This window comes from Mauremys reevesii, linkage group 22 (assembly GCF_016161935.1).
Source record: "Mauremys reevesii isolate NIE-2019 linkage group 22, ASM1616193v1, whole genome shotgun sequence".
Taxonomy (NCBI): domain Eukaryota; kingdom Metazoa; phylum Chordata; order Testudines; family Geoemydidae; genus Mauremys; species Mauremys reevesii.
The window spans coordinates 948,713-975,364 of NC_052644.1; the positions used below are offsets into that span (position 1 = coordinate 948,713).

The following is a 26,652-nucleotide window of genomic DNA, read 5'->3' on the forward strand; positions in this document are numbered from 1 at the left end:
GTCGCTCACAGGATTTGGCTTCACTGCTGGCCCTGCTTTCTCGCTGTGCAGCTGCTCGACCAGCTGCCACGTTACACCCCAGAGGTGGCACCATCTCAGTGATGGAGCCAGGCTCCATCTGGCAGGAGGAGGCCCAGCTGCGATCTTTGGGCTGGAGTCCTACCTTAGCCAGTGGCTCTGGGGGGCAGCCTCCCCCCACGTGAATTGCACCCGGGGTCGCTCCCAGGGGGTGGCTCAACTTTTCCAGCTGGCTCTGGGTTCCACGCAGGGCCACCCTTCAAGTCCCGCACGGGAGGCGGGAGTGTCCAGTTGTGCCAAGTGCCCAGCAGCATCCCAGGGCCCCGGCCGCAGCCACGCGGGAGGCGAACGGCTCAGATCTGCCCCCGGCTCGGTCAGGGAGCCCTGCGCTGGCACTCTCCTACGGCCGCTCCTTGCAGGAGCTCGGCTCCAGCCCCGCCCAGGAGGGGCTGGCATGAGCCCAGCGCTCGCCCCAGCCAGCCGCCTGCAGGATGGATAGGACCACAGGGAATGCCCGGCACATGGCTAAATATGGAGCCGAGGCGCAGCGCTCACCAGCCCAGCTGAGCCAGAGGGCACGGGGGGCAGGGCTGCTCCGCAGCCCAGGCTGGGTGTAAAGCGAGGAGGAGGAAGCAGCTGTCTGGGCGAGGCACAGCAGCAGGTTGCTGCACAGTGACCCCGGTACCAGTGCATGACCCAGCCGCCTCCCCGGGGAGGCACGAGCCGGAGACCCAGCCCAGGCAGAGCCCCTCTTCCCACCACCACCGGGCGCTGCCCCCGTGCAGGGAGCTGCAGCAGCTGCCCGGTCCCTCGGCAGGGGCATTTCCCCCTGCCCAGCCCAGCCCCCTGCCAGGCCAAGTGCCATTGAGCAGCCCCCCCAGGGCAGGGCAAGGACAACAGGGCCAGAGACAAGGTGCCATAGTGCAGCAAGAGCGGTTCCCCACCCTGCCCTGAGCCAGAGGGGTGGGGCGCTGCCCCCACTGCAGCCCAGGCCTGCTGGCTTGGGGATCCCTCCCGCAGCCAGAGAGAGGAACAGCAGCTCTCAGCACCCGAGTCCTGGCCAGGTCAGCCCAGCCCCGGGCCCGGCTGCGTGTCTAGGCAGGGCCAGCAGAGCCCGGTGCCCGCGGCAGGGAGCAGACCGAGGCCAGCTCCATAGCAAGGCTTTATTACAGACTCAGAGGCACCCGCGGAGCCCCAACCCCTCGGCTCGCCAGAGCTTTACGCTGGGGCAGGGGGCTACTGTCCAGGGGGCTGCTGGGGGGCAGGGGGCTGGGCACTGCACAGCCAGGCCTGTGCCACCCCCAGGTGCAGGGGCACAAGCTGTCGCCTCAGGAGGCTCCAGCAGCAACCCCCGGCCCCAGGCTGGATTTGCAGGGCCTCGCTGGTCCCACGCGTCTGGGGGAAGCTGCCACCGCCAAGGGCCGCAGGGGTCACACTCGCTCCTGGAGCTCCGGGCTGGGCCGCCGCTGCAGGACCTGCTGCTTCTGGAGCCCCCGCAGCTTGAGGAGCAGCTCCTGCACGAAGGCCTGCGGGAGACAAGGGTCCTTCCCCGTTAGCCTCACTGCAGCAGAGACGCTCGCTCCAGCTGTTCCCACATCACCACTGCTGCCCAAAGCTTCCCAGCTGTGTCCAACAGCTGCAGGAGCTGACGCAGCCTTGCCCCGAGCCAGCAGCTCTCTCGCCACCCAGCCCCTCCCTGCCTGGGAAACCCTGGGATGCCAGCTCCCGGGAGCCTCCGCGCCCATCACCGGGGCGTCTGGGTACCAGGCGTGGAGGTCAGGGCCGGGCACTGGGGCTCAGGCTGCTGTGCGGGAGGGATTCCCGAAGAGGAGGTGCCCCTGCAGCGCCAGGAGGGAAGGAGCCAGGTCTGGGCAGGGAGGAGACCATTGCTGGGAGAGCAGGGCCCCAGGGGGGCGGGCACCGCAGCCCCACAGGGGGAGGGGCCTGGTCCCTGCAGACACAGGAAGGCTCCGCCCTCCCTGCCCCCCGCCCATGCTGCAGAGCCCGGATATGGCTTAGCCCCCCCAAGCTCGTAGCCACAAGGCCAGGTGGCCCAGATGTGCAGCAGGCCACAGCTGGGTCTGAAGGGGAAGCCCTGAACAGGGTTTGGGGCAGGGACTGTTGGGGGAAGGGCAGGATACCAGCCCTGGGCCTTGCACCCCCTGGTCCCTGGAGCTGCCTTGTGCAAGCAGCGTCCCCCAGCCTGGGGGATGGGGCAGCTGGCCGAGCGGGAGATAAGCGGAGGTGGGGGAGGGGAGTTCCAGGGCTGCCCCCTCCCCCCCACGCCACCAAGGAGGAAGCGGAGGGAGGAATGTTTTTCCCTTTTAAAGCTCTGCTCGGCGGCGCAGCGGGGCCGTGATGCTCCGGAGCGGAGCAGCCTGGTCCCGTGGGAATCGCTGCCCGGGGTCAGTGCTGGGAAAGCTCTGGCATGTTCTGGGAAGGGGGCTCCAGCCTGCTCCCTTCGGCTGGCTGGCGACCAAGCCCTTGGCCTGAGCTGGGCGGGGGGGAGATTCAGGGGCCAGCCCGGCGCTGGCAGCAGCCCGGGGTCGCTTTGCTGGGGCAGAGCCTGCCAGCTGGGGAGCTGTGGGCAGGCAGAGGGAGCCGGCGGCTGCAGGGCCTCTGTGGGCTGTGAATGAAGATACAGGAGATGGGGCCCTGCCAGGATCGGAGCAGGGAGCAGTTCGGGTCTCGGCAACCGGCACTCACCTGCGTGTTGTTGTGACATGACTTCAGGATGCCCTGGAAATAGAGACAGAGACAGACATGAGCGCGGTGCCCGGGGTCTCCGGCACAGATCCACGCCCCGGCCCACGCGGGACGATGGGACCTGCCAGCTCCTGGTCCCAGCAGCCCAGCAGCCCGGGGACAGCCCAGCCCCAGCGGCCCCGGCAGCCCGGGGACAGCCCAGCCCAGCGGCCCCGGCCCCAGCAGCCTGGGGACAGCGCAGCCCCCAGCCCTGGCCCCAGGGGACAGCCTGCCCCAGCCCCAGTCCCAGCAGCCAGGGGACAGCCCAGCCCCCGGCCCCGGCCCCGGCGGCCCGGCAGCCCGGGGACAGCCCGCCCCAGCTCGGGACCTGCCCCCCAGCTGGCAGGTGCCCTACAGCAGGGGGGTTGATCTCCCCCGGACTCCGGAGTGAGCCCAGCACACCCAGCCGGCCTCCTGGGGCAGAGCTGTCCCCTCTCACTTGTGTGGAACAGTTCCCCCATCCCTGTGCTTGGGAGCGATTGCGGGGTGGGGGGCCTGACCCACCCGGGTGCTGCAGGAGGCCAGGCTGGCGGAAGTGCGGCCCCAGGAGAAAGTCTCCCTGGCCCCGTCAGCGCCGGCTGTTTCTCTGCCTGAATTATCCAGCCCCGGGGGGCGCCGCTGGCCGAAGTCCCACACGGCTTGGAAGAGAAGCCATGGAACAAGCCCTTGGACAGCAGCCGCTCCCCACGGCCGGCGCCGCCTCCATGCCAGGACAGAGCCCGGGCCATGCCCCTTGGTCCATGCAGAGCACAGGGCTGCCCGGACCCCGGCACGTACCTGCAGCTGCGCGGCCCGCGCCTCGTCTGCATCCAGCTCCAGGAGTTCGTCAATGTTCACTTCATCCGGCATCTCTGCCTCCTGCAATGAGACGGGGCTCAGGAGGGGAGTGGGGGGGTGCAGCCTGGACAGCTCCCCCCCCCCACACACACACTTCCCTGGAGCTGCCAGGTCTCTGCTGTAATCATCTCAGTGCTGGAGAGCGGATCCTATGCCAGCCCTGCCTAGTCCCCCGGGAGAGCCATGTGCAAGGGGCCCCATCCTCACCCTGTGCCCCCCCCCACAGAGCCCGCAGGGTCTCCTCACTTGCCAGCTCGGGGAAGCTGGGGCCAGGGGGTTCCTGGCTCCTGAGGCCAGAAGGGACCTTGTGCTCATCTCAGCCGACCTCCTGCACGGCCCAGGCAGAGCCCAGCCCCCCCAGTAACTCCTAGGGCAGAGCTGCTGCGAACCAGCCACTCTCGCTCTGAACTGGGCAGCGATGGAGATCTACCACCCCCCCATCCCGGGTGAATTGTACCGGGGGGGGGGGATTTCGCTCATCAGAAACAAGGTGCAAACATTTAAGAGTCTCGCTTCAGCCTCCAGCCTGAGGCTCGTCAGATCTTCCCGCGCCAGACGGAAGAGCCGAGGATCAAGTATTGGTCCCCCAGGGCCCATAGATGCTGATCGCCTGATCAGCCCCAACCTTCTCTCTGGGCAGCTAAATGTAGCTCGTTCAAACCCAAGGCAGCTTTTCTAACCCTCTGCTGGTTCTCGCGGCTCTTCTCAGACCCCCTCCAACTGACCCACCTCCTCCGGGGGAGCAGGACGCAGGACCCCAGCAGCGGTCGTGGGTTGGAGCATGTGGCAGGAATTCGGGCTCAGAGCCAGTTAAACCCAGCGCCACCCAGCCCTGGAGTGCCAGGCTCCAGCCCCTCGGGCAGGCTCCAGCCAGGCCCTATGCACATTCGTGGGGGCTTTGCCTCTCGCTGCACCCGGTGCCCTGCATGTGGGTGACAGAGCAGGGAGTGGGGCGGACTGACCTGGGAACGTTGCGTGGGAGTTTTATGGAGACTGTCTGCGTTGGTGATGGGATGCCAGGGCGAGGATACCTGAGCATGTAACCTGAGCCCGGGACGGGGTTGGGGCCAGGGGACCCCTTTTGCCCGGGGAGCTGGACAAAGGCTGGGGGAGGAGCCGGGGGCGGTGGCTGGAGGGGTTTCAGTTTAGAGCTGGCTGGGAAGCACAGGGAGCCCCAAAGCCGAGGGATGAGCTCCCTACCCCCTGGGGACCCGGCTGAGGGGTCCTGGTTGGACCTACAAGCCCTGCTTGGGACTGTGTCCTGTCGGCTAATAAACCTGCCGTTTTACTGGCCGGCGGAGAGTCCCGGGGGATCGCAGGAAGTGGGGAGCCAGGGCCCTGCCTTCCCCACACTCCGTGACAATGTGACCCCAGGCCGGGCCCTGTTGTCACATGGGATCTCCTCCCTCCTGGCCCGTTTGCTCATAGGAAACGCCAGCAATCAGCCTGGGGCATGCAGGCTGCTTCCTGCCAGAACCCGATACAGGGGCAGCTGGCCCCGGTCTGGCGAAGGGAGCCGGGCCAGGCCCCAGGGCCCACGTCGGCAGGTCCGTCCTCACGCCCAGTGCCACAGGACAGGGCCTGACCCAACAGCACCCGCAGGCACCGAACCCAGCCCAGTGGGTGAGGGCAGAGGGCTTGGCCCCGTGATGGGCTGGTTTTAATCCCTCTTTGTTCCCGAGCTCTGGCAGAGCCCCCCCCCCCCCCAGCCTGGCTGAGGCAGAGGCCCCCGCCCCCCCGCCCCCCGTGCTCTCCTGGCCTGGTGTCCCCGCAGACCCGCTCCTGCCCTGCCCTGCCGGAGCCCTGCACCCCAGGGCCAGCCCTGCACCCCAGGTGAACTTGGGGCCTGCTAGCGCCTGGCTCCTCCGCACCCCCCTGGCCACTCCCACCCCAGCTGGCAGCTTCCCCCTCCCTCGGGTCCAGGGCCAGGCTGCTCCGGATCTGCCTGGTACAGAGCCCCATTGTCCTGCTGGCACCCAGCGCTGCCAGGCTGTAAACCCCACGCCCAGCACCCCCCGGCTCTACCAGTCACCAGATGGGCTGCAGGCCCCGCCCCTCCCCCCACTCCGCTCCTTCTGGGCCATACGCAGCTCGGACTGACCAGCCCGCGGCTTGGGGGCTGCTCTGCAGGGACCTGCTGGTCCCCCCGGCCAGAGCCAGTGTCCAGGTTCTGGGTTCCTGGAGGAGGGAAGGAAAGAGGCTCCCATCCCCCACCAGCAATCAGCCCCCAGGGGGAGGGGAACAATTTGTGACAATGGAACAGCTGTTCCCAGTCCCACCCCATCTGGCCTGGAGAAGGGAGGGGGGGAATGAGAAGGGTTAAACCAGGATTTCCCACACGCTTACAGCCAATGGGCTCAAGGCACAACGACCCCCCCACCCCCAATGCAGCCCCTTATGCTCCCCAGCTCCCCGCCAGGCCCTGCTCTCCAAGCTGGGTGCAGCCTAGGCAGAGCCCATGGGCAGAGCAAATGGGGCCGTAGCTGTAGGGGAGGGGCTGGGCATTGCACCCGGGTTTACAGGGGATACGTGGGGCAGGCTCCAGCCCTGGGTTTTATGGCCTCTGCCTGAGAACTGGGCCATGGGCTCAGCGGACCCCCGCAGTACCAGCTCCCGCAGCCAGGGCGGGGTTAGCGGGAGAGCAAAGCGCCCGACTCCCAGAGGAGACCCTGGACGGGAGCAGGCTGGGGCCCCGGGAGCAGGTGCGGCTGGAACATGTCAACACCCCCCAAGCTCCGCAGGGCACCAGGGGGCAAGATCCTCAGTGGGCAGAGTGTGTCGCCTCCCCCAGTTTTGGGGCCAGCCCCCCTTCCCCCTCCCGAGCAGAGGATGTGAACATGGAGGCGGCTGGGGAAGTCTGAGCCATGCCACCAGCCACAGGCCACCCACGGTTCCGCTTCCTGCTGCGGAGAGCACCTGCGGCCTTGCCCAGCCAGGCATCCGCAGGGAAGCGAGCTGCCAGGTCACCTCTTCCTGCCGGCCCCCGCAGGCTCCTGCCCCACGCGCCAGCTTGAGAGCTGGCTGGGCTCCCCTGACCTGACCGGGTAGCTGTGGTTTCCCCTGCTGCAGGTTTGCAGCCATTTCCCCCCAAGCCGGCACCCGGCCTGAGCGCCAGGGGCCAGCTCCTCACAGGCTGGGCAGCACCAGGCCCCATGTGCATCTGCAGGGTGCCTTGCCTCACCCCCCCCGGCACCCAGCCAGGAGGGGCCCTGCCGTCACAGCTCGCTGCAGCTGCTCCCCAGCATCCAGAGCTGAGCCTCGCTCGACTCCCTTCCAAACAGGTCCCCCAGCGCCATGGAGCTGCCTTAGGGATCCCATGCTGGGGGCCGGTTTCCTCAGAGCCCTGGCACGAGGGAGCAGCCTGGCCTCGCCTGCTGGCCCCCTCACGCCCCAGGCAGCCGCGTTAACAGCCAAGGCCTGTTCTATGCTGCAATGGGGCGAACCCCTAGTGCAGACGCTGCTCCGGCGCAGTGTGACAAGGCTGCGCCAGTGCACGGCTCACCAGCCCCTGGCACGTGCAGCTCCCGCGGTGCGAGAAGAGCCCAGGGTGAGAGCGGCGATCTCCCTTTGCCTGGGAGGGAAACGCAGCTGGAGCTCTCCCGGCCGCCCGCGCCATGGAAGGAGGGAAGCAAAGGAGAAAGTCTCTATTTTTATAGCTGGAGATTCCTGACTCGCAGCACTTCCTGCTGCGGGTTCCCCAGGCCAGCTGGCCGGGCGGGGGCGAAAGTGCTTTAGGGTTTGGCCACCGAAGGAGAAATTAAAGAGCAGCAGCAAGGTGCATTTCAGGGCTTGGGGGCTAGGCCCTGATTCTGCACTTCCTTGGGCAGCCCCGTGCGCCCGCACAGAGCAGAGCGGGAGCCTTTGGCCGCGCTGGGTGCAGGACGGCAGAGAATCAGGCCCAATATTCGGAAGCGCGAGATGCAGCTGCTCTTCCCCAGAGATCTGCTCAGCTTGGCCGAAGCCCCGGCGCACGCAGCCCGGCACGCTGGACGGACCCAGCAGAGACAGCCAAGTTCAGCCTCTCTCCACGAGGGCCCGGCCGGAGTTCAGCAGAATCCCGGCGAATCTTCGCCCCAGAGGAAGGCAGAGGTGGGAGCCCAGGACAGCTGGGACGGGGAGGCACCTGCCGACTGCAGACCAGCCCCCCAGTCAGCGCCATTGCAGTGTCAAACAGGCCCCCGGGGCAGCCCGGGGTGGGCAGCCTGGCCAGGCCTTCTGCAGTGTGCTGCTACACTAGGAATTCGCTCCGTCGTGCCCCGGCCCCACAGACTGGAGACACCCACGTTTCACACAGCCACACACGGGCACCTGGCCCAGGCCCCACTGGAGTCACTCGGAATCAAACCGCTGCTCTCGGGGGAGAGCGGGAAAAAGTGGAGCGCGCGGCCAGCTCAGCCGGGCCGGGAGAGCCCAGTGCAGGGGCCCGACCCTCAGGCCAGGCCCGAGGCTGGAGATGGCTCCTGGGGCTGGCAGAGCCCCGACTGGAGACCCCTTGCAGGGCCCTGATGACTTTCCAGACACCACTGAGGCTGGGGCAGGCCCCTTGAAGGGTCCCCCACACGCCCGGTTGCTTTGGAAAGTCGCCCCTCCGCCCTTCCCAAGCTCTGCAGCCAGGGCAGCAAAGGGACCCACGGCGCAGCCGGGGCCACCAGCCGCTCTGTGGAGCCCCAAGAGAGGGAGGGAGCCCCGAGTTCCTTGTTCTCCTCCCCCAGACCCAGGGCAGCCGGGGAGTCCCAGCACTGGCCCAGCCCAACCTGTGGCAAGGGGCCCCAGCAACCGGCCATGCAAGGCAGCTGGCTGGGGCTACTGAGCCGGCCCTGCGGAGTGGGGCTGACTCCAGAATGTACCCAGCTGTGCCCCACCATGGCCCCCGAAAGCAAAGGCTGCACCCCAGGCCCCAGGGAACCATTCACCTCTAGCTCAGACACAGCCCTTCAAACCTCACAGCCAGAGCCACCGAGTCAGCACAGAGCTCCCCACCCCAGGAGCAGCTGTGCACCCCTATGAGCCGCAGGCTGCTGTCTCTGGGGAGGGGGTCACAGCAGAGACCCCTCCCCCACATCGTTAACAGAGCTCATACCCAGGGTCACCCCAGCATCGAGCCTGGCTCTCAGGGAAGGAGGGCCCCTGGCAGCACGGGGAGCTCCCTATCCGCCCAGGGCTCTGGAAGGGGAGTGAGGTCTAGTGGTTACAGAAGGGGGGCTGGGAGCCAGGACTCCTGGGTTCTCTCCTGGCTCTGGGAGGGGAGTGGGGGCTAGTGGTTAGAGCAGGGGTGGCTGAAGCCAGGACTCCTGGGTTCTCCCCAGCTCTGGAAGGGGACCGGGGGCTGATGGTTAGAGCAGGGGGTGGGGGCTGGGCACCCGGACTCCTGGGTTCTCTCCCTGGCTCGGGGGGGGGGGGGAAGAGTGGGGGCCAGTGGCTGTCCCATGGCCCTGCCCAGTGATCTTCACCCAGCACTAGGCAGGTGCCAAGTTTTGTCCCGAGCTCGGGGAGAAGAAATTCTGGGTGTCCCGGGACTGAGGATGGCGGAGCCGCGCCCCCATCTCAGCCCCGGCGCTCGCCCGACCCGTCCCGTCCCGTGCGCCCCGGCGCAGCTCACCCGGCCCCGGTACAGCTCCTCCAGGCGCCCGTCGATCCATTTCTCCGTGTCCAGCCGCCGCTGCAGCTCCCGCCGGTCGTACTTCACCGTCACCCGCGCCTGGCGCTTCTGGATCCCGGGGCTGCGGGCCGGCTCCGCCCGGGGACTCCCCGGAGAACGCGCCGGGGACCCCCGTCCCAGCCGCCTGCCCACCCGGTTCGCAGCCATCCCTGCCCGGCACCGCCACGGGAGCCGCAGCCCCGCTCAGCCCGCGGCTTATGGCGGGGGCCGGGCCCGTGGGGCGGGGCTGGGGGCGGGCTAGGCACTGCCCCCGGGAAGCGCACGGCCCGGGGGGGCCCGGGGCGCGAGGAGCGCGCGCCCGCGATGAGGAAAGGTTGGCCGGGCCCCGCGCGTGCGGGGCGCTGGGGGGCAGCGAGGAATGGGGGGAGGCAGGGCTGGGGGGCAGCGGGGCAGGGCTGGGGCACTGGGCTGGGGGGAGGCAGGGCTGGAGCCTGGGGCAGCATGGCATGGGGGAGGCAGGGCTGGGGGCAGTGGGGCAGGGCTGGGGCACTGGGCTTGGGGAGGCAGGGCTGGGGGCAGCGGGGCAGGGCCGGGGCACTGGGCTTGGGGAGGCAGGGCTGGGGGCAGCGGGGCAGGGCTGGGGCACTGGGCTTGGGAGGCAGGGCTGGAGCCCGGGGGCAGCATGGCATGGGGATGCAGGGCTGGGGGCAGTGGGGCAGGGCTGGGGCACTGGGCTGGGGAGGCAGGGCTGGGGGCACCGGGCTTGGGGAGGCAGGGCTGGAGCCTGGGGGCACTGGGGGCAGCGAGGCATGGGGAGGCAGGGCTGGGGGCAGCGGGGCAGGGCCGGGGCACCGGGCTGGGGGGAGGCAGGGCCGGGGCACCGGGCTGGGGGGAGGCAGGGCTGGAGCCCGGGGGCACTGGGGATTGGGGGCACACAGGGGGCTCAGTGCGAGGCCAGCACACTGCCTGGGCTGGGGTGCCCACAGTCAGGCCCCAGGCGCTGGGGGAGGGGTTTTCCCAGGCTCTGCCTGGGCACTGGGTGGGTGGCAGCCCCCCCAGGCCGCTGGGCAGGTCTCATGTGGGAGGCTGGCAGGGTTATCAGTCAGGCTGGGTCCTGGCTCTGCTGTGGCTCCCGGTCTCACCTGTGTCCTGGCAGGTGGGGAAGGGAGGTGGGGGAGACACAACCCCCAGCTGGTGTCAATCCACGTTCACTGGGTGAGGATACTTTGCACCTGGGAGGGGTTGGGCCCGGTGACACAGCCAGTCTGGGGAGGCAGGGAATTGAAACCTGGCTACATGCGCCCCAGGCCAGCATCCTAACCACTAGACTGTGCTTCCTCTCTGCAGAGGTTGGTGTAAGGTGCTTGCCCAGCGTTGCGGCAGAGCCTCCCAGAGAGCACTCAGGTGCCGTACTCCCGGGCGCGCCCTGAGAGAGGCAGGGCTGTGCCCACGGGCAGGCAGGGCAGGGGATCTGATCTCGGTCCCCTGGGGCCCAGGTGAGCACCCCAGCCACGGCCCCTCAGGCTTCCCCTGGGCTGGGTGAGCTGCGCAGGAAAGGAGAAGTGACCTGGCCCCAAGCATTAATTTGCATCGAGACGGTTCTGCTGCTTCCATCTCCGCACCGTTTTCTCCTCTCTTCCCCTGACTCGGGAACTGGGAGCATCTCCGGGGACCTCTGCATGTGTTCGTTGTTCCACCCCCATCACTAGCACCCCTCTCCTCCGGGACAGCATGGGCTCTGGGGCGCTCGCAAAGGCCCAAATTCAGTACCCAGCCTGTTGTGTTACCTGCAGTGCAAGGAACGGGCCAGAGAGTCCCAGGGGCGACGGGACCTTGGCACCGGGGCAGGGGTTCACGCAGGGAGACGCAGCCTGCTCGGTCCCATGGCAAAGGCCCCGTTCCTTGTTAGAGCATCTGTTGGGCTTCGTTTTCACAGCGCCTCCGGTCCCTGCGGCTGCAGCAGCGTGTACAGAGTCAGAGGCCGCTGAAGATGCTCTCAACCGTTCTTTCACTGTCATTAAAGTCCATCCTGCTTCTCCTAAGACTAAACAAGCTAAGCCAGGCAAAGGCAGAGAACAGAGATGTGTGAGAGAGGCCTGGGCGTCTGTCACGCACTCCCAGATCGTGCCCACTCAGGGCCCCGTGCAGTCCGTGGGGGGGAGCCCCTTCAGTGCGACAGCCCCTCTCGGGGGGCCCCTCTCTCTCGGGGTCAGGCCCCTCCACCTTCTGCAGCCGCACCTCTCTGAGCCTCAGCACGTCTGTCTCTGCCGTGGGGCCCTCAGGGAGTCCCCTCGCTCTGGGCCCCCGGGGCCTCCTCACATTGATGCCCCCTGTTCTCTAGCCCGGAGTGACTCTCACCCAGCGTAACACAGGAGGGTTTATTGAGAGTTGAACCCAGCACAGGAAACTCTCAGGGCCTCAGGCCTGGCCTCCCTCAGCCCAGCACATCCCAGTCCCCCTGCAGCCAGGGGGGCTCTGCCTGCTCCCCATCTCCAGCCCAGAGCCCCCCTGCTTCCCAGCTGGGCTCCCTCTGTCCATTGTCTTCTCTCCAGGTAAACAGGGTCGTAAACAGGGGCACCTGAGTCTTCTCTCCTCTCAGCCCCCCTCTGGCTGGAACCGGCTGGTCAGGTCGCAGCCCATTGTCCCCCACTGGCCAGAACCGGCTGCGACTCCTGAGCTGGGTCTCCGGGTCACCAGTCACTGGGGTCTCCATCCTCCAGGCCCTCGGCAGGGGTCCCGAGTCCCTCCCCAGTCCTGTGTCCCAACAAACTCCCTCTCCCCTCCCCTCGTTAAACCAGTGACACCCGGGGACACTGAGTCCCCCTCCCTCTGCCTGCAACCAACTGGAAAACACGGAAAACCCAAGAAACCCCCCACTTCATCACATCGTCTGTCTCCACCACCGACTCTCATCTGCAACCTCAGTGCTGGAGAAACACGGGCCCAGGCCGTGGTGTGACCAGCCGCGCCGAGACCTGGCAAACTCATACCAACATGAGCGGTTTAACGCTGCCTCTCTGGGCACAGGCTCCCAGCAGCCCTGGCGAACAGACAGGCCTGGCCGGCTCAGACAGGATCTTAGGAACCAGAGAGGAAAAAATACACTGAGGAAGATAAACAAACCCAAGGGAGGGGGTGGCAGCTGCCGAGCCTCAGCCCCAGTCTCGTGGCCCAGGAGGCGTTTGGAGAGTTGGCCGGAGCTGCCAGAGGGGACGATCTCATCTCTGGCCTGGCCTGGATGTCTCAGGACTCGGACGGTGAAGGTGCCGTGGCGGATGGGATCCCGGGGGCCCAGCAGACAGATGACAAAGCTGCTTCTTTCCGCCGCCCCCCCATATCCTCCTCCCGCAGTCTCTTGTCAAGGGCCCCAGAGCGGGGATGGGCAGCATAGTCCAGCCTCCTCATTACGTCGTCCACCAATTAAGCCGTTTCCAATGCACCAATTTGGCCCATTGATTTTCCGTCCCGTTCTCCTTTGTTTACCGAAGACGAGCTCCACACCGGCCGTGGCTGGGAGCCGGAGACGTTTCCGTTTGGCCCAGCCCAGTCTGTGCGTCGGCCTTGGGCCCCTGCCCCGTCAGCCTTTATTGTTACCGGCGACTCCGCCTCTCGGGAGCTCTCCCCGCGTTCCAGCGGCGCGGCCCCCGATCAGGGCAGGCCCGGCCCGGGCCTTGGCCTTGGCCCGCAGTGGGGTCAAGGTCTCTTTGCGGGATCGGGCCCTGTGTTGCTGGCAGTTCCACGTGCCCAAACAGAACCCCCCTGCTGCCCTCTGGTGGGGGAGGGAGGTCACAGCATCAAGATGGGACAGAGCTGAGGCGATTGTGGGACGCTGGTGGGACTTTGGTTGCAATGGCAGGTGTCTGTCACCACTAGGGGGCAGCACCCCGGCCCAGCTCTGGGTGGGGGAGCCTGGCTGGACCAGTTGGGACGGGGGAACTGGACTATGCGAGCTCTGGCTGGCTCCAGGGGTGCAGGGGCGGCTCCAGGCCCCAGCATGCCAAGCGTGTGCTTGGGGTGGCATGCCGCAGGGGGCGCTCTGCCGGTCGCCGGGAGGGCGGTGTCCCGCGGCTCCGGTGGACCTCCCGCAGGCGTGCCTGTGGAGGGCCTGCTGATCCCGTGGCTCCGGGGGACCTCCCGCAGGCGTGCCTGTGGAGGGCCTGCTGATCCCGTGGCTCCGGGGGACCTCCCGCAGGCGTGCCTGCGGAGGGCCTGCTGATCCCGTGGCTCCGGGGGACCTCCCGCAGGCGTGCCTGTGGAGGGCCTGCTGATCTCGTGGCTCCGGGGGACCTCCCGCAGGCGTGCCTGTGGAGGGCCTGCTGATCCCGTGGCTCTGGGGGACCTCCCGCAGGCGTGCATGCGGAGGGCCCGCTGGTCCCGCGGCTTCGGTGGAGCCTGCGGGAGGTCCCCCGGAGCCGCGGGACCGGCGACCGGCAGAGCGCCCCCCGCGCCATGCAGCCGTGCTTGGGGTGGCGAAATGTCTAGAGCCGCCCCTGCGGGGGTGGGGGTGGGACATGGGGGCTGAGTCTCCTTGGGCAACGGGAAGACAAATGTCATTAACCACCATCCCGCAGGCTGGCAGCTTTAGCGCCTCTCCTGCCTAGACAGTCCCTCGTTTGCCTCCAGCTCGTTAGGACCAGGCATAGCCCCCTGGCCCCAGCTCACAGGTGGCCTGGGGCTGGGCCGGCTCTGGGCTCGCTGGAGACAGACGGGTGCTGTGGCAGGTCCGATTGGCCAGAGGCTGCAGAAATGTGGCCTGAGCCCTTAGCTGGAAGTGGCTCGAATCTTTAACATGCACATCTCCCGCCAGGGGTGAGGCCTGCCGCTCCCCCAGGAGCCCTGGCCAGTTCCTGCAGCCGGGGGCATCTCCCCTGGGAGCACCACCCGAGGCAACACCCCGGGGGCTTAAACAGCCTGAATAAATGGGGCTTCGTCGGGGCTCCGCTCAGGCCCGAGGGGAAAGGCTTGTCCAGGTTTAGGTGCAGCCCTGGCAGCTCCGCATAAGGTCCCTGGTCAGGGCAGGGACAGGTTTGTGCAGGGCCTGCTCGGTGGCTGAGGCCCCAGGCTCTCCAGAAACACACCTCCCCCACCCCCCACAATCCTGCCCGTCCTCCCTCACCCCGCAGCCCCCTGGAGCCTGGGTCCCGGGAGTCTCCCCAAGTCCTGCGCCTTGGCACCGGGTGCTGTGGGGTGCCAGGCTGGGGGGTCCCCCTGCAGCCCCCAGCACGGGGGGGCATAGACCCCATTTCCCCTCAGGACGTGCTGTGGGGAGGGGCTGGAGTTCGGGGGGTGGGTCCCAGACCCCCGGGGTGGGGGTCCCCCTGCAGCCCCCAGCACGGGGGGGGGGATAGACCCCCGCTGGGTTTGGGGGGGTTGGGCACAAACGGGGCCGCGGGGAGCTCAGTTCCGGGGGGGGGGGCGCTGCGGCCCCACTGACCCCCCCGGTCCGGACCGGGACCCGCCGCCTCTAACCGGCCCGAAGGGCGGAGGGGAGCCATCCCCGTATGCAAACGAGTGGGCGTGGCCTCCCCGTGCTGGGGGCGTATCCCAGGTGAGGGGGCTGCGATTGGGTATTCGCGGGGGGGGCGGGAGCTCACCTGTGTGACGCGCCGAGGCGGGGCGGCGCGGATTGGTCGCGCTGCGCGGGGGGCGGGGCTCACCTGTGTGACGCGCCGAGGCGGAGCGGCGCGGATTGGTCGCGCTGCGCGGGGGCGGGGCTCACCTGTGTGACGCGGCGGCTGGGGCCGCGCCGCGCTCAGGCGCCCGGAGCCGCTCGCGGGGCTGGGGCGCGCGGGGCGGGGGCTGCTGCGGCTGCGGCTCGCCGCGCTCGGCCCCGGGGCCCGGGGCCCCGAGGGGCCGGGGGGGCCCGCGCCGGGGCCGCCGCTGCTGCAGGGTAAGGCCGGGGTCCGGGGAGGAGAACTGGGGCTGGCCGGACAGTTCGGGGTTGGGGGCGGAGTTGGGGGCGGGGAGGAGACCTGGGGGCCTGGCCGGACAGTTCAGGGGTTGGGGGCGGAGTTGGGGGCGGGGCAGGAGGAGACCTGGTGGGGCCTGGCCGGACAGTTCGGGGTTGGGGGCAGAGTTGGGGGCGGGGAGGGGTGGTGGAGCTGGGAGAACAGCTGTGCACGGGGATTGGGGGGTGGGCGCTGGGGGAACCTGGCCAACCTTGGGGGGGCTGGACATGGGGGGTGTTAGGAATGTGGGGGCATGTGAGGGACTTGCTGGGAGGATGTGGGGCCGAGCCCTGGGGGGCTGGGGGCGTAGGCTGAAAGGGGCATCGCTCATTGACTCCCTATGGCTGTGGGGTGCAGCGTGGGTCTGTGACGGGGGGGGGGCGGCGGCGAGTGACCCCAGTTGCTGCCCTGGCGGCCTCCAGGATCCGAAGCCCTGGGGCAGGGGCTTGGTAGCCAGGGGTGTGGATCGCTTCCCCTCCCCCAGTCCCTCGCTCTGCTGCTGGGTCTTTAACACCTGTTCAATGTAGATCAGGGCCAGGCTCTTTGCCAGGGACCCCCCCCCCCGGGGGGGGGGGCTGCCTGGGCTCTCCAGCAGAAGGGAGCCAGTCTTGAGACCGGGTGGGGGGTTTACACACCAGCCAGCCCAGCCCAGCCCAACCCACCCCGGCTTAGTGAGACTTCCTGGAAAAGCCTCCTGGCCGGTGGTGGATGTTCCCTGTTGCTGTGCAGTCAGATGGTGGGTGTGACTCGATGGAGGGGGGGTGTCCTAACAGTCCCAGGGCACTGGCAGGGTGTTTGCTCTAGTGTCTCTGCCTGCTGGCCTCCCACCCCAGAAGTGGCTGCACCTCACTGGGGTTTAATGGTTTGCCCCGTACACTGCGTTCCCTGGCGGAGGGTCTCAAAGCTCTTTCCTTCGCTGCCCCGCCCGTGGGCTGGGATCCCACTGTGCTAGGGGCTGCACAAACAACAAAAAGGTGCCACCTGCCCCAAAGAGCTGGTCTCCTGTCCCTAAGGTGGGACCTAAACCCAGGAGTCCTGACCCCCACGCCCTGGGCCGAGTATCCTCTGTGTTATGCAGTGGTGGTGTAGCCCTGTGGGTCCCAGGATATTGGAGAGACAGTGGGTGAGGTCATGTTATTGCACCAGCTGCTGTTGGTGACAGAGCCAAGCTGGTAACAGATATGACCTCACCCACCTTATCTCTGGGCTGCCCGTTCCTGGGGCAGGGCTCTAGAAATGGGCATGCTCATCCCTGGGGCGGATGGGATCAGGTTTCAGTAGGAGAGCGCCTGCCCTCCCCTGTAGCTAGCATGAGTTACAGCGGTGCTCAGCCAGGGGGGCGCTTACCTGTGGGGTACGCAGAGACCTTCCGGGGGGCACATCCGCTCATCTAGAGAGTGGCCTGGATTTACAGCCGGCTCCCTGGAAAGCCCCAGTGAGGTCAGTCACAGTGAACTGTCACACGCTGACTTGTTTACACGGCTCTGAGTTCTATCCATGACATGCCAGGGCCATATTCAGAGTCCATCGATGTATTGTATAGTTGTATGGTGAAGGGGAGAGAGCCAGCGATTGTTCAGCGCTACTGTGCGGGGACACTTCTGTATTTTTAGGCCTGATTTTGAAAGCAAGTAGTTAAGTGCAGTGAAACTTGGGGTACGCAAGACAAATCACCCCCTGAAAGGGGGACAGGAGTCTGGAAAGGTTGAGAGTCAGTGGCTGACAGTTGTCAGGAACCGTGTCCTGGGCACAGAGCTCCCTTGGTGTCCTTCCCCCCCCCCCCCCCCCCAACACACACACCAGAACTTGCTGCAAAGTCTAGTTGTAACAGGGGCTGGAGAGAGAGGGACGATGGCGCGGCTCGCAGCCAGGATCAGGTTACCTGGGCCATCGCATCTGGCTAAGGGCAGCCCCTGGCAGCTCACCGTGGGGGGAGCCAAGGCCCAGGCTGCAGGGGGACTGAGCAGCGCAGACCCTGGGGCAGAACCGTGGCTAACAGGAGAAGAGGGTGCCGGAGTCACTGCTAATTCCCTGGTGTAACGTGCAACCCTCTAACCCAGAACCATCCAGGCCCCCGTGGTGTAAAGATGGCTCCACCGCCCTCCTGCTCTGAGTCTGAGCAGATTGAAGGTCACTGGCCTCGGAGCAGGGAGCTTCCTCTCCCCACCCCACATCCACCTCGTCAACAAAACAACTTCCTGGTGAGCGCAGGCTGCTCCGAGGGCCCGGCCTCTCAAGGATTCTTGCTGTGGGTGAGCTCACCCTGCACCCAGTGTAACCCAAGCGGTGAATTTAAAAACGGGTGCAACCCTCAGGGTGGCTGCTCCGATTTGGGTTGTTACTGCTTAACCCAAGCCTGTTCCTGCCGGCCATAGGAAACCCGAGTACCCACACAGGTTTGCACTGTTTAACTGACTTGGCTTTTAAATCGATACAAATGGCATCAGTTTCCCCCTGTAGAGAAGTCTGTTTGGAGGGTGTAATGTGCAGAGACACAGGGGGGCCCTGGGAATGCGATGGCTCCCCCGAGCTAAAACTGGGGGGTAGCAAAGATGAAGGGACTTGCCCTGCACTGAGGCCGTGTGGTCTGGAGACTTGGGACCTGCCGATTCAGGGTCGTCTGAAGAGTTTCAGTGGGGTTCTGGTGAGGCCGAAGTGCGAGAGCATCACAAGGGGTATCTTTGATTGTTACTGGACACGTGCAGCCTGTGGGATGCTGAATTCACATGCGTGGGGTGGGAGCCGGTCACCCTCCTGCACTCAAAGGGCTGTTAAAACATTGTTAATCACATCTATTATGGGGGAGCATCTAAGGGCCGGGTGTGTGAACGGGGCCGGGTGTTCGAGAGGCTTTGCAAACAGGGGTGTGCGAAAGGGGCCGGGCGTGCAAACGGCTGTGCAAACAGGGCCGGCGTGCAAAGGGCTATATGAACGGGGCCAGGCATGCGAGGGGCTGTGCGAACACAGAGCAGGAGACTCTCTTGCTGCGGCTGCATCTCCAAACCCTTCCCAAGTGCTGCTAGTGCCATAGCTGTTCTGTGCCCCACGCAGGGCTCTCCTCCCAGCTATGGCTCAGGGGTTATTTCCTGTGTTTCTCCAGGCCAGGGCGGCTCCGTCTCTGGCCTTGGGGCAGAGAAACTCAGGGGGTCCGAGTCTCCGTGTGCTGTCGAAATGCCACGTTCCGACACGGCTGCTTTATGCCTGCTCTGCAGTGGGTTAAACACCTGCCCAAGGCGCAGGGCAGCGGAAATGGTGCCCAGGGGCTGGCAGCTCCACGAGTCTCCGGAGCCTGGTGTGTGACCCCCCCCTGCCCCCGGCTCGTCAGCGGTGCCTGTGCCAGGCGCGGGAATGAGCCCGCCGTGACTCATGAGGCGGATGTGAACCTGCCCTGCTGAACTGCTGCTCTCAAACCACAAAGGCCTGGCTGGGGAGGGCGGGTGCCCGGCCGGGGTCACAGCAAGGTGGTAACTACCTGCTGGCCGGGATCTCTCGATTGCTGCTCGGTCCGGGGGCAGGGGTGTGTGTGGTGGAGACGTGGGAACTCCAGCAGGTAAATACTCCCTCAAATACCCGCCTCTGTTGGCAGCGAGGCAGCAGCTTGCGTTTAAACTTGGCCGGGCGCGCTGGGGTGGCCTCTGATGGGAACAGAGTTATTCTTTGCAATCGCCCCCGGGCCGCTGCCCACACGAGCGGGTCACAGGGCGACAGTTCCTGGCCCAGTGAGGTCACGGTCTGACTGTGGCTCAGAACTTCCGCTCTCAGCCCCTACGTGTCTGGGATTATAGAACAAAAACCTCAGCGAACGGGATCCAGAGCAAACAGGTTCACAGTCTGTCTTGCCCCTCCCTTGTGTCTGGGGCTGAGTGAATCATAGCTCCTCTCTCAAGGCCTCCCTCTGCTCCAAGGAAAGGGGAGGAACTCGGGAGCCAGTGTGCGCCTGGGTCAGGTCCTGCCTGCCGTGGGCGGAGTGTGCCGGGACACGGGCCTAGTGAGCTCTGGTGCATTGAAAAGCCTGCCGGGCATTTCCGAACAAACCCCAGCCCGTGGCAGCTTCAGTCCAAGGTCCCGATCCTGCGATTAGCGCCACCAAGGAGCACAGAGTGTCACCGCGGCTCCCTTGCTGAGATCGGGGCCAAGGAGAGCAGGGATCTGGGGCTTTCCCGTGCGTCCTGCCTCCCACTGAGCTGCAGCGGGACAGGGAGGGGGGCTGAGCATGCCAAGCTTGAGCCGGCAACCCATTGAGGCCAGTGGGTTGGGTCAGGCCCCTGGGAGGGGACTGCTTTGGGGCAGGGGGTGTCTCTGGGTTCGTGGGGGGCCCTGGACTAGGAGTGAGGCTCTGAGGCATGACCCCAGTGTGAATAATAGTGCCAAGCACCCTGGGGTTCGGGTCATTGTGTCTTGCTGCACAGCCGCAGCTCGGGTGTGAGCCAGAGTGAAACTGCGGGCGGCAGAGCCGGTCCAGCCTGTTCTGGGTGACGTCACCGAAGGCTCTGGCCGGAATAGCTTGTGCCGGGAACGGGTGCTTCGGGGGGGGGGGCTCCAGCTGCCCTGCCTGGCACCGCAGCGCTGGAGGTGCCATGGGAGGCTCGAGCCTTGAACCTGAACGTGGAATTTCCCACAGCTCCCTGATCAACCAGCCGAAGGGCTGGTGCCTGGGCCCCATGGCGGCTGCCTGCCCTGGGAGCTGGGCTTGTCTGCAGAATAGCTGGGCATGGGAAGCTGCTTTGATCCCTTTGTTTTCTAACTCCTCCCTCCTCCTCCTCCCAGTCCCATGGGGCCAGGGACACCCACTGAGGGGCTGGGCACAGATTGTTTCATTGCTACCTGCCTTGTAAAGGAGACTTGGGGGGGGCGGCCCTGGGCCGGGCCTGAATCTTTGCTGCTTTATGGTGCTCGAGCCTGAAAGGGTTAAAACAAACTGCTCTGCGGGGTGCCTGGCTTTTGTAGGGAGCAGGGGGGCCTGGTGACCCCTCAGGGGGGAGAAGAGCAGGCTTAGCATGGGGAAGTGAGGGCTGATTTCCCCAGAGCTAGGGGAGGGGTTTTTCTGGCCCCCCTAGGGAGCTGGGAACGCAGAGGCTGGCAGCTGGCAGCCTTCCTGCCCCTTCGGGAGGAGTGCGGTGTAAACAGGCCAGGACCTCGAGCCCCGTGGGGGAGGAAGCTGGTCAGGTTTGCAGCTGGGTGGCTCAGGGCTGTTCCCGCGCCCTCTGAGCGTGCAGCCCCTGGCGCGGGGGCTGGAGCTGGGATTGTGCAATGCTCTGTCCAGGCGGGAGGGGCCTGCCTGTGGAGGGGTTGCTGGCTCCTGGCACCCCCGTGCTCCGTCCCAAGCAAGGCGAATGTGTGGGGAGCTGGCTTGTGGGCCGCTTGCCCCCCAGCCCTGGGGCGTGACCCCCGGGCCGCCCTTCTGCTTTTCTTGTCTGGAAAGCACAGCTGCTAGTTTGGGAGGGGGGTTGAGATTTCCAGGCAACGCTCCTCTGGCTGCTGCATGCAGGCTCTTCGGCTCCCCAGAGCACGGTGGGGCTCGGGATGCAGTTAATCTGGTCCTGGCCCCAGGGGAGGGGAACGGCCTCGGCCTTTTCAGAAACAACCCAGAAAGGAGGCAGGGCGAACAGCCTCGCTGAGCGTTTCCTGCTCTCCCCTGGGCCTCCTGCCAGGCCTTTGCTGTATCCCTGTTTACCAACCACAGGCTGAAACCGGAGTGTGGAACCAGGAAGCACTTGGGGTGTTTAATTTACAAACTGCTTTGCAAGAAGTGCTCTGAAAACAACAAAGCCTGGAGCCAGCCACACTGCCTGGGGGCAGCCCTGGAGAGCTGGGGTCCTTGGCACCCCATGGCCCTGGGCCCGCAGCTGCGCTCCACCCTGCAGAGCGCCGTGGGCTGAAACGCGGCAGCTCTGGCCCCGTTCTCAGCCTGCCATCCCAGGCAGTCGCTAGCGATTTGCTGGCCCCTGGCGGCCGGCACTCACTTGGCTCCAGCGCAGGGTTCTCAAACGTCCCGGCACCGCGACCCCCTTTGGACAACGAAAATTACCACCTGGCCCCAGGAGTGGGGACTGAAGCCTCAGCCTGGGGGGGGGGGGCAGAACCTCACTGCCCTGGGTGGGGGGATCACAGCCAAGGGGTTCAGCCCCAGTTGGGGGCCTCTAACCTGAGCCCCGAAATCCAGGGCTTCTGCCCTGGGCCCCAGCAAGTGTAACGCCCGACCCCATTAAAACTGGGTCCCGACCCACAGCTTGAGACCCGCTGCTCCAGCGTGTGCCAAACCCCAGGGGTGGAGCAGTTTTGAGCAGCGCTGGCTCTGCAGTGTCCTCTTTGCTGAACTGCCGCTTTGCGCTTTCACCCGGCCGGGAGGAGCTCCCTGTAGGCAAAGCCACTTCATTACCCTGGGTGTGCTGAGAGCGCGGGGCTGCCACGCTGACCAGCTGTCTGCCTAGATTGCCCTGTCGGTGCGGTGCCGAGATTGCTGGCTGCTGGGGTCAGGGCCTGTCTGGGTTCGGCTTCTGCAGCACCTAGAAACACGAGCTTATCGCTGATGAGACGCCTCTGCTTTGGTCTCCAGAACGCTGCCTCTTGCCCAAGGTGGTGGGCAAGTGCCGGGCCTCCTTCCCGCGCTGGTGGTACAACGCCACAAGCCAGACGTGCCAGCGTTTCACCTACGGCGGCTGTGGGGCCAACCTCAACAACTTCCTGGTGGAGGACGAGTGCCGGGTGACGTGCGCTGCGGCCGCAGGTGAGGGAGCAGGGGGGTCCCGCTGTTGTTTTGGGCTGCGGCCCCGTGTGGGCTGGCTGCTGCGTAGCTTGGCGGAAGGTCTAGGGAGCTGTGGGGTGCCTGGCCCTCTTCCTTCGGCTGCTCGGGCGTGGCACACGCCTGCCGGACAGGGAGCATTAAGGCAGGGACCAAGCGGGAGCAGATCAGGACTAGGGAAGAAACGTCTCTCACCCCTGAGCCGCTCAGAGGCCCGATGGGGCTGGGCTGGGACTCGGAGTCTGTGGAACGGACAATGATCTGCCCTGGCTCAGGGAGCACCTGGCTGCAGGGGAGCCCGAGCCGGGCTGCAAGGCAACAGATCTCCAGGTGCGGTGCCAACAGCCAGTGGCACTGACGCTGTCCGGGGGAAGCGCTTGGCTTGCGTGTTTCACTGGCAGTGCGGGTCTGATGTCAACCCCCCTTGATTTCTAGATGGGGAGAACTCGAGCGAGATTCCGCAGCCCAGCCAGAGTGTAGTGCAGAGCGCAGATGGTGAGCATGGGGCGGGGGGGACCTGCCTTCTGGGGGGGAGCCCCTGCCACTTGGGGGGGGAGGGTTACTGCGATCTTTAGGGACCAATCCTGCTCCCCCCGGGGCTCTCCCAGCCCTGACGTGCCGTGTGGCCCCTTGCTGGGGCCGGGCGCCTTTCCCATGCGGAGATAAGCAGCTACCAGGACGGTGACCTGGTGAACCCGGAACATCTGACGGGGGGTTGCTCAGCACCCTGCTGACTGCGGCCCAGCCCTGGTGAGCCCCGCAGCCTGTCCAGGGCCGGCGTTCCCCTTAGCCGGCCCGACCCTCCCTTCCCAGGGACCGTCAGCTGCCGTTCCTCCTGGCCCCCGGCGTCCCATCCCCTCGAGGGCACGGGTCTGTGTGTCACATCCGGAGCCCCTCAGCCCCCCTCCGGCTCTTTTCCTGCCCCCCGAGGTGGGGAGAACGCTCAGGCCAGGGTCACTGACCTCTCCTCCCCCGGGGGGTGACGCAGCCTGGGCTGCTCCCAGGGCAGGACCGACCCCACCTGAGTCTGAATAAGCAGCCAGGTATTCCCGGGGAACAATCGGTAACAGCAGCCATCGGCTCCGAGCTGCTCCCGTGTGGCCGGCGCAGCGGCACAGCATCCGGTCCAGTGCTCTGGGGCGGAGTGGGGGCGTTAAAGCCGCCCCGATGCCTCTCCTGAGGTGGGGCGTTGGCTAGGGCCTGAGACTCCCTGTGCCCTGGCGTGAGTCTGCAGACCGGGGGGCGGTGGCCAGGAAGGGGCTGCAGGGCTCAGTAGGGACCCGCCCTGCAAAGGGAGCTGGAGCTGGTTCTGCGGCAGCTCTGGGTGTTGGATCGGCTGCTGCGAGGCGCCGGGCCGGACCCCCCCCCACCAACGTGCCCGTTCTCTTCCTCCCCCCCCTTCCCGCGCTGGTGGCTCGATGCGGAGACGAAAACCTGCCCCCAGTTCACCTACGGGGGCTGCGGAGGCAACCGGAGTGAGGCGGAGTGTCTGGCCAGCTGCTCGGGTCAGCGCCGGCCTCCAGGGCCTGGGCCTGCACCTCCCAATGTCCGGCCACCGCGTGCCAGGGGCTAGGAGCCCAGGACAGGCCCTGGCTGACCTCTGTCCCTGCCCCACCAAACCCCACGGGACAGGCGGAGCCGACTGACCAGGGAGGTGCTCCTGGCGCGGGGGGGGAAGCAGGCTGAGGAACTGGCCTCTCTGGACACCTCCGGGTAAGGCCGAGCCGGTGCTGTGGGGCAGGGAGTGGGAAGCCAAGTCCCTGCGTTGATGTGCTGACCTGTCACCCCCAGAGTCCTGTACTGCGCCCCGCCTGACCGGCCCCTGCCGCGCTGCCTTCCCCCGCTGGTACTACGACCCGGCGGCCGGGGCCTGCAAGCAGTTCATCTACGGGGGCTGCAAGGGGAACAAGAACAACTACCTGCGGGAGGAGCTGTGCCTGCGCCAGTGCAGCGGGGCCGCAGGTGAGGAGACGCCGGCTCCCTGGGAGCCGCTCGGTGCCCGCCGTGGGGCAGGCTGGCTGGCGGAGCTCTGGATTGGCTGGCACGGCCCTGGGGGCTGCTGTTTGCGTGGGGCCTGACCCTGGGGGCCAGGCAGGGAAGGGGCCGTCTAGGGCGCAGCCCGTCTGAACTCGCTTTTCCCTCTTGCAGGGGGTGCTGAGGGGCCCGAGCCGGGCGTTCACTCCAGCAGAGGTAAGTGGCACTCGAGCCCTGTCTGCCCGGTGGTCTGGGCGGGATCCCCGTGGCCAGCAAGCTGGCTGTGGCCGGGTTAGGCTCCCCCCAGGCCTGAGGGTGGGGACATGGGCAGAGCTGTGCCCTGGTTCCAGCTGGGATCTCCCCTCTCCTTGGGGCCCCTGCTGCTCCGCTCGGGGTCTGGGGCCACGGCCACAGAGCGGGAGTCTGCGCTCAGCAGCTGCCGCGTGTCCCCAGCTCTGCCTGCTCAGGACTCGCCCCAGGCTCCGAATCCTGCGGCTCACCTGGCCCTCTTCTCCCCACAGTGGTGGCCCTGGCCGTGCTGCTGGCCATCCTCGTCGCTGTCCTGCTGGCCTCCGTGGTCGTCTTCTTCGTGTGGCTGTGCAGGAGGAGCCAGGAGCTGGCCCTGAGCGTGCCCTGGAGCCCGCTGGACGACAAGGAGTATCTGATGAGCAACGCCTACACGCTGTGAGGCCGGGCGGCCGGCCCGTGGGCGGCGCCTGCTCCGCTGGGCCTCGCCCGTGTGCACAGCAGAGAGACTGGAGCCGGCTGTGTAGGAATATCCCTGGGTCATAAACTCCCTGCGCCAGCAACCGCTGTGTTTGTGCCCCGGCCACACGGGCGGGGCCTTCGCTGCACCCAGGCCTGTCTCGGGGCCTTGCTTCCATTTTTTTAAACTTTTTTTTACCAGAATAATTAGTGTGAAACCTGCTAGTGGCAGCCGCCTGGGGTCTCAGACACCTGCCCACCCCTCCACCCTGCCTGCAGCCAGCAGGGCCTCGCTGGGGCTCCTCTGCTTAACAAGCCTTTCTAATCGGGGGCTGGGGGGAGATTGAAATAGCCAGATCCACAGGAGTGCCGGCCGCATGCTGCCCGTGCCTGCCTGCGGGGCCCCCTTCCCTAGAGCGCGGAGCAGCCGCCGGGGGTCCCGCCCTGCGGGGCTGCTCGGGGAGTTGGTAGCAGGCTGTCCCCGGTAGGCGGCGTCAGGTATAAATGCACAGCGGGGGGGAGCTGTGAGCCCCACAGGCAGGGGGTCTGGAATTCTGTGAGCAGCCTGCCCAGCCCCCAACCGCCCCCCTCTGCTCTGCCTGGGGGACCCCGAGGCACCTGGAGGGCAGCAGTGGCTCCTGCCCCCCAGCGTAGCATGGATATGGTGCCAGGCTGGCTGTAACTTCCTGCCGCCCGGGGCGGTAGCACCGTGGCTGCGGCTGGGGTGGGTGACCCAAACCCTGGCCCCGTAACCTGGCATAATGCCCTGGGACAGGGAGCGCCTGCGCTGGAGGGGTCCGGCACTGCCTGGGCCCTGGCTTCCTTGGGGGTATATTTCCCCTTCCCCCGTTCCTACCAAGTGTCTGAGCTGCCCCTGCCTGGGTTGCCCTGTCCCTGCAGAGCGGTGCTCCTGGTCCGTGCCGGGGATCCCAGCCACGCTGCCCCATCCCTGCAGAGCGGTGCTCCCGGTCCGTGCCGGGGATCCCAGCCACGCTGCCCGTCCGGCAGAGCGGTGCTCCGGTCCGTGCCGGGATCCCAGCCACGCTGCCCGTCCGGCAGAGCGGTGCTCCCGGTCCGTGCCGGGATCCCAGCCACGCTGCCCGTCCGGCAGAGCGGTGCTCCGGTCCGTGCCGGGGATCCCAGCCACGCTGCCCCGTCCCGGCAGAGCGGTGCTCCCGGTCCGTGCCGGGGATCCCAGCAATGCTGCCCCGTCCCTGCAGAGCGGTGCTCCTGGTCCGTGCCGGGGATCCCAGCCACGCTGCCCCGTCCCTGCAGAGCGGTGCTCCCGGTCCGTGCCGGGGATCCCAGCCACGCTGCCCCGTCCCGGCAGAGCGGTGCTCCCGGTCCGTGCCGGGGATCCCAGCCACGCTGCCCCGTCCCGGCAGAGCGGTGCTCCCGGTCCGTGCCGGGGATCCCAGCCACGCTGCCCCGTCCCGGCAGAGCGGTGCTCCCGGTCCGTGCCGGGGATCCCAGCCACGCTGCCCCGTCCCTGCAGAGCGGTGCTCCCGGTCCGTGCCGGGGATCCCAGCCACGCTGCCCCGTCCCTGCAGAGCGAGCGGTGCTCCCGGTCCGTGCCGGGGATCCCAGCCACGCTGCCCCGTCCCTGCAGAGCGAGCGGTGCTCCCGGTCCGTGCCGGGGATCCCAGCCACGCTGCCCCGTCCCTGCAGAGCGAGCGGTGCTCCTGGTCCGTGCCGGGGATCCCAGCCACGCTGCCCCGTCCCTGCAGAGCGGTGCTCCCGGTCCGTGCCGGGGATCCCAGCCACGCTGCCCCATCCCTGCAGAGCGGTGCTCCCGGTCCATGGTTGAGCAGGGCAGTTCTGGCCTGCAGGCTGCTCCGGTGGCCAGTTCGAACCGGAGCTGGGTGCAGCCCACACTCCAATGCCTTTCCATGGCATAAACCTCATTGAAACACACCAGGAAACCGGAACCCCTGTGGCTGGGTCTCCCCTTTGCCGTGTCCCCAGAGGTGGGACTGGGGGGTGCTCACTCCCCCCTTCCAGCTCCACCTCCGCTCGGTGTCTGATGCCAGCCAGCACCTGGGCCTGCTGCAGCCACCTGGCTCCCAGCGCTGTTGGGGGGGTCT

At 67.1% G+C, this 26,652-nt stretch overlaps 2 protein-coding genes across 2 annotated transcripts; one reads left to right on the forward strand and one right to left on the reverse strand.

Annotated features, from left to right (window-relative positions):
- Positions 1-349: 349 nt before the first annotated feature.
- PPP1R14A (protein phosphatase 1 regulatory inhibitor subunit 14A) lies at positions 350-9,452 on the reverse strand. The gene is made up of 4 exons (XM_039509859.1): positions 9,200-9,452; positions 3,541-3,621; positions 2,725-2,757; positions 350-1,544 (listed from the first exon to the last, which is right to left on the reverse strand). The coding sequence occupies exons 1-4, from the start codon at positions 9,404-9,406 to the stop codon at positions 1,449-1,451; spliced, it is 417 nt and encodes a 138-aa protein (XP_039365793.1). The 5' UTR covers positions 9,407-9,452; the 3' UTR covers positions 350-1,448.
- A 5,248-nt stretch (positions 9,453-14,700) lies between these two features.
- Positions 14,701-24,772, forward strand: SPINT2 (serine peptidase inhibitor, Kunitz type 2). The gene is made up of 7 exons (XM_039510870.1): positions 14,701-14,747; positions 14,956-15,089; positions 21,704-21,874; positions 22,325-22,384; positions 23,681-23,851; positions 24,038-24,079; positions 24,385-24,772. Exons 1-7 carry the CDS (start codon positions 14,701-14,703, stop codon positions 24,549-24,551), a joined length of 792 nt encoding a protein of 263 aa, XP_039366804.1. The 3' UTR covers positions 24,552-24,772.
- Positions 24,773-26,652: the final 1,880 nt, after the last annotated feature.

What these genes read in the sequence shown, in the direction of transcription:
- PPP1R14A (XM_039509859.1), bottom strand. Translation starts at nt 9,406, where the DNA reads ATGGCTGCGAACCGGGTGGGCAGGCGGCTGGGACGGGGGTCCCCGGCG. An exon ending in AGGAGCTGTACCGGGGCCGG is followed by an intron (nt 3,622 to 9,199) that starts GTGAGCTGCGCC and finishes GTCTCATTGCAG; the next exon opens with GAGGCAGAGATGCCGGATGA. An exon ending in CGCGGGCCGCGCAGCTGCAG is followed by an intron (nt 2,758 to 3,540) that starts GTACGTGCCGGG and finishes CTCTATTTCCAG; the next exon opens with GGCATCCTGAAGTCATGTCA.
- SPINT2 (XM_039510870.1), top strand. Translation starts at nt 14,701, where the DNA reads ATGCAAACGAGTGGGCGTGGCCTCCCCGTGCTGGGGGCGTATCCCAG. An exon ending in GTGCTGGGGGCGTATCCCAG is followed by an intron (nt 14,748 to 14,955) that starts GTGAGGGGGCTG and finishes CGCCGCGCTCAG; the next exon opens with GCGCCCGGAGCCGCTCGCGG. An exon ending in GGGGCCGCCGCTGCTGCAGG is followed by an intron (nt 15,090 to 21,703) that starts GTAAGGCCGGGG and finishes TTTGGTCTCCAG; the next exon opens with AACGCTGCCTCTTGCCCAAG.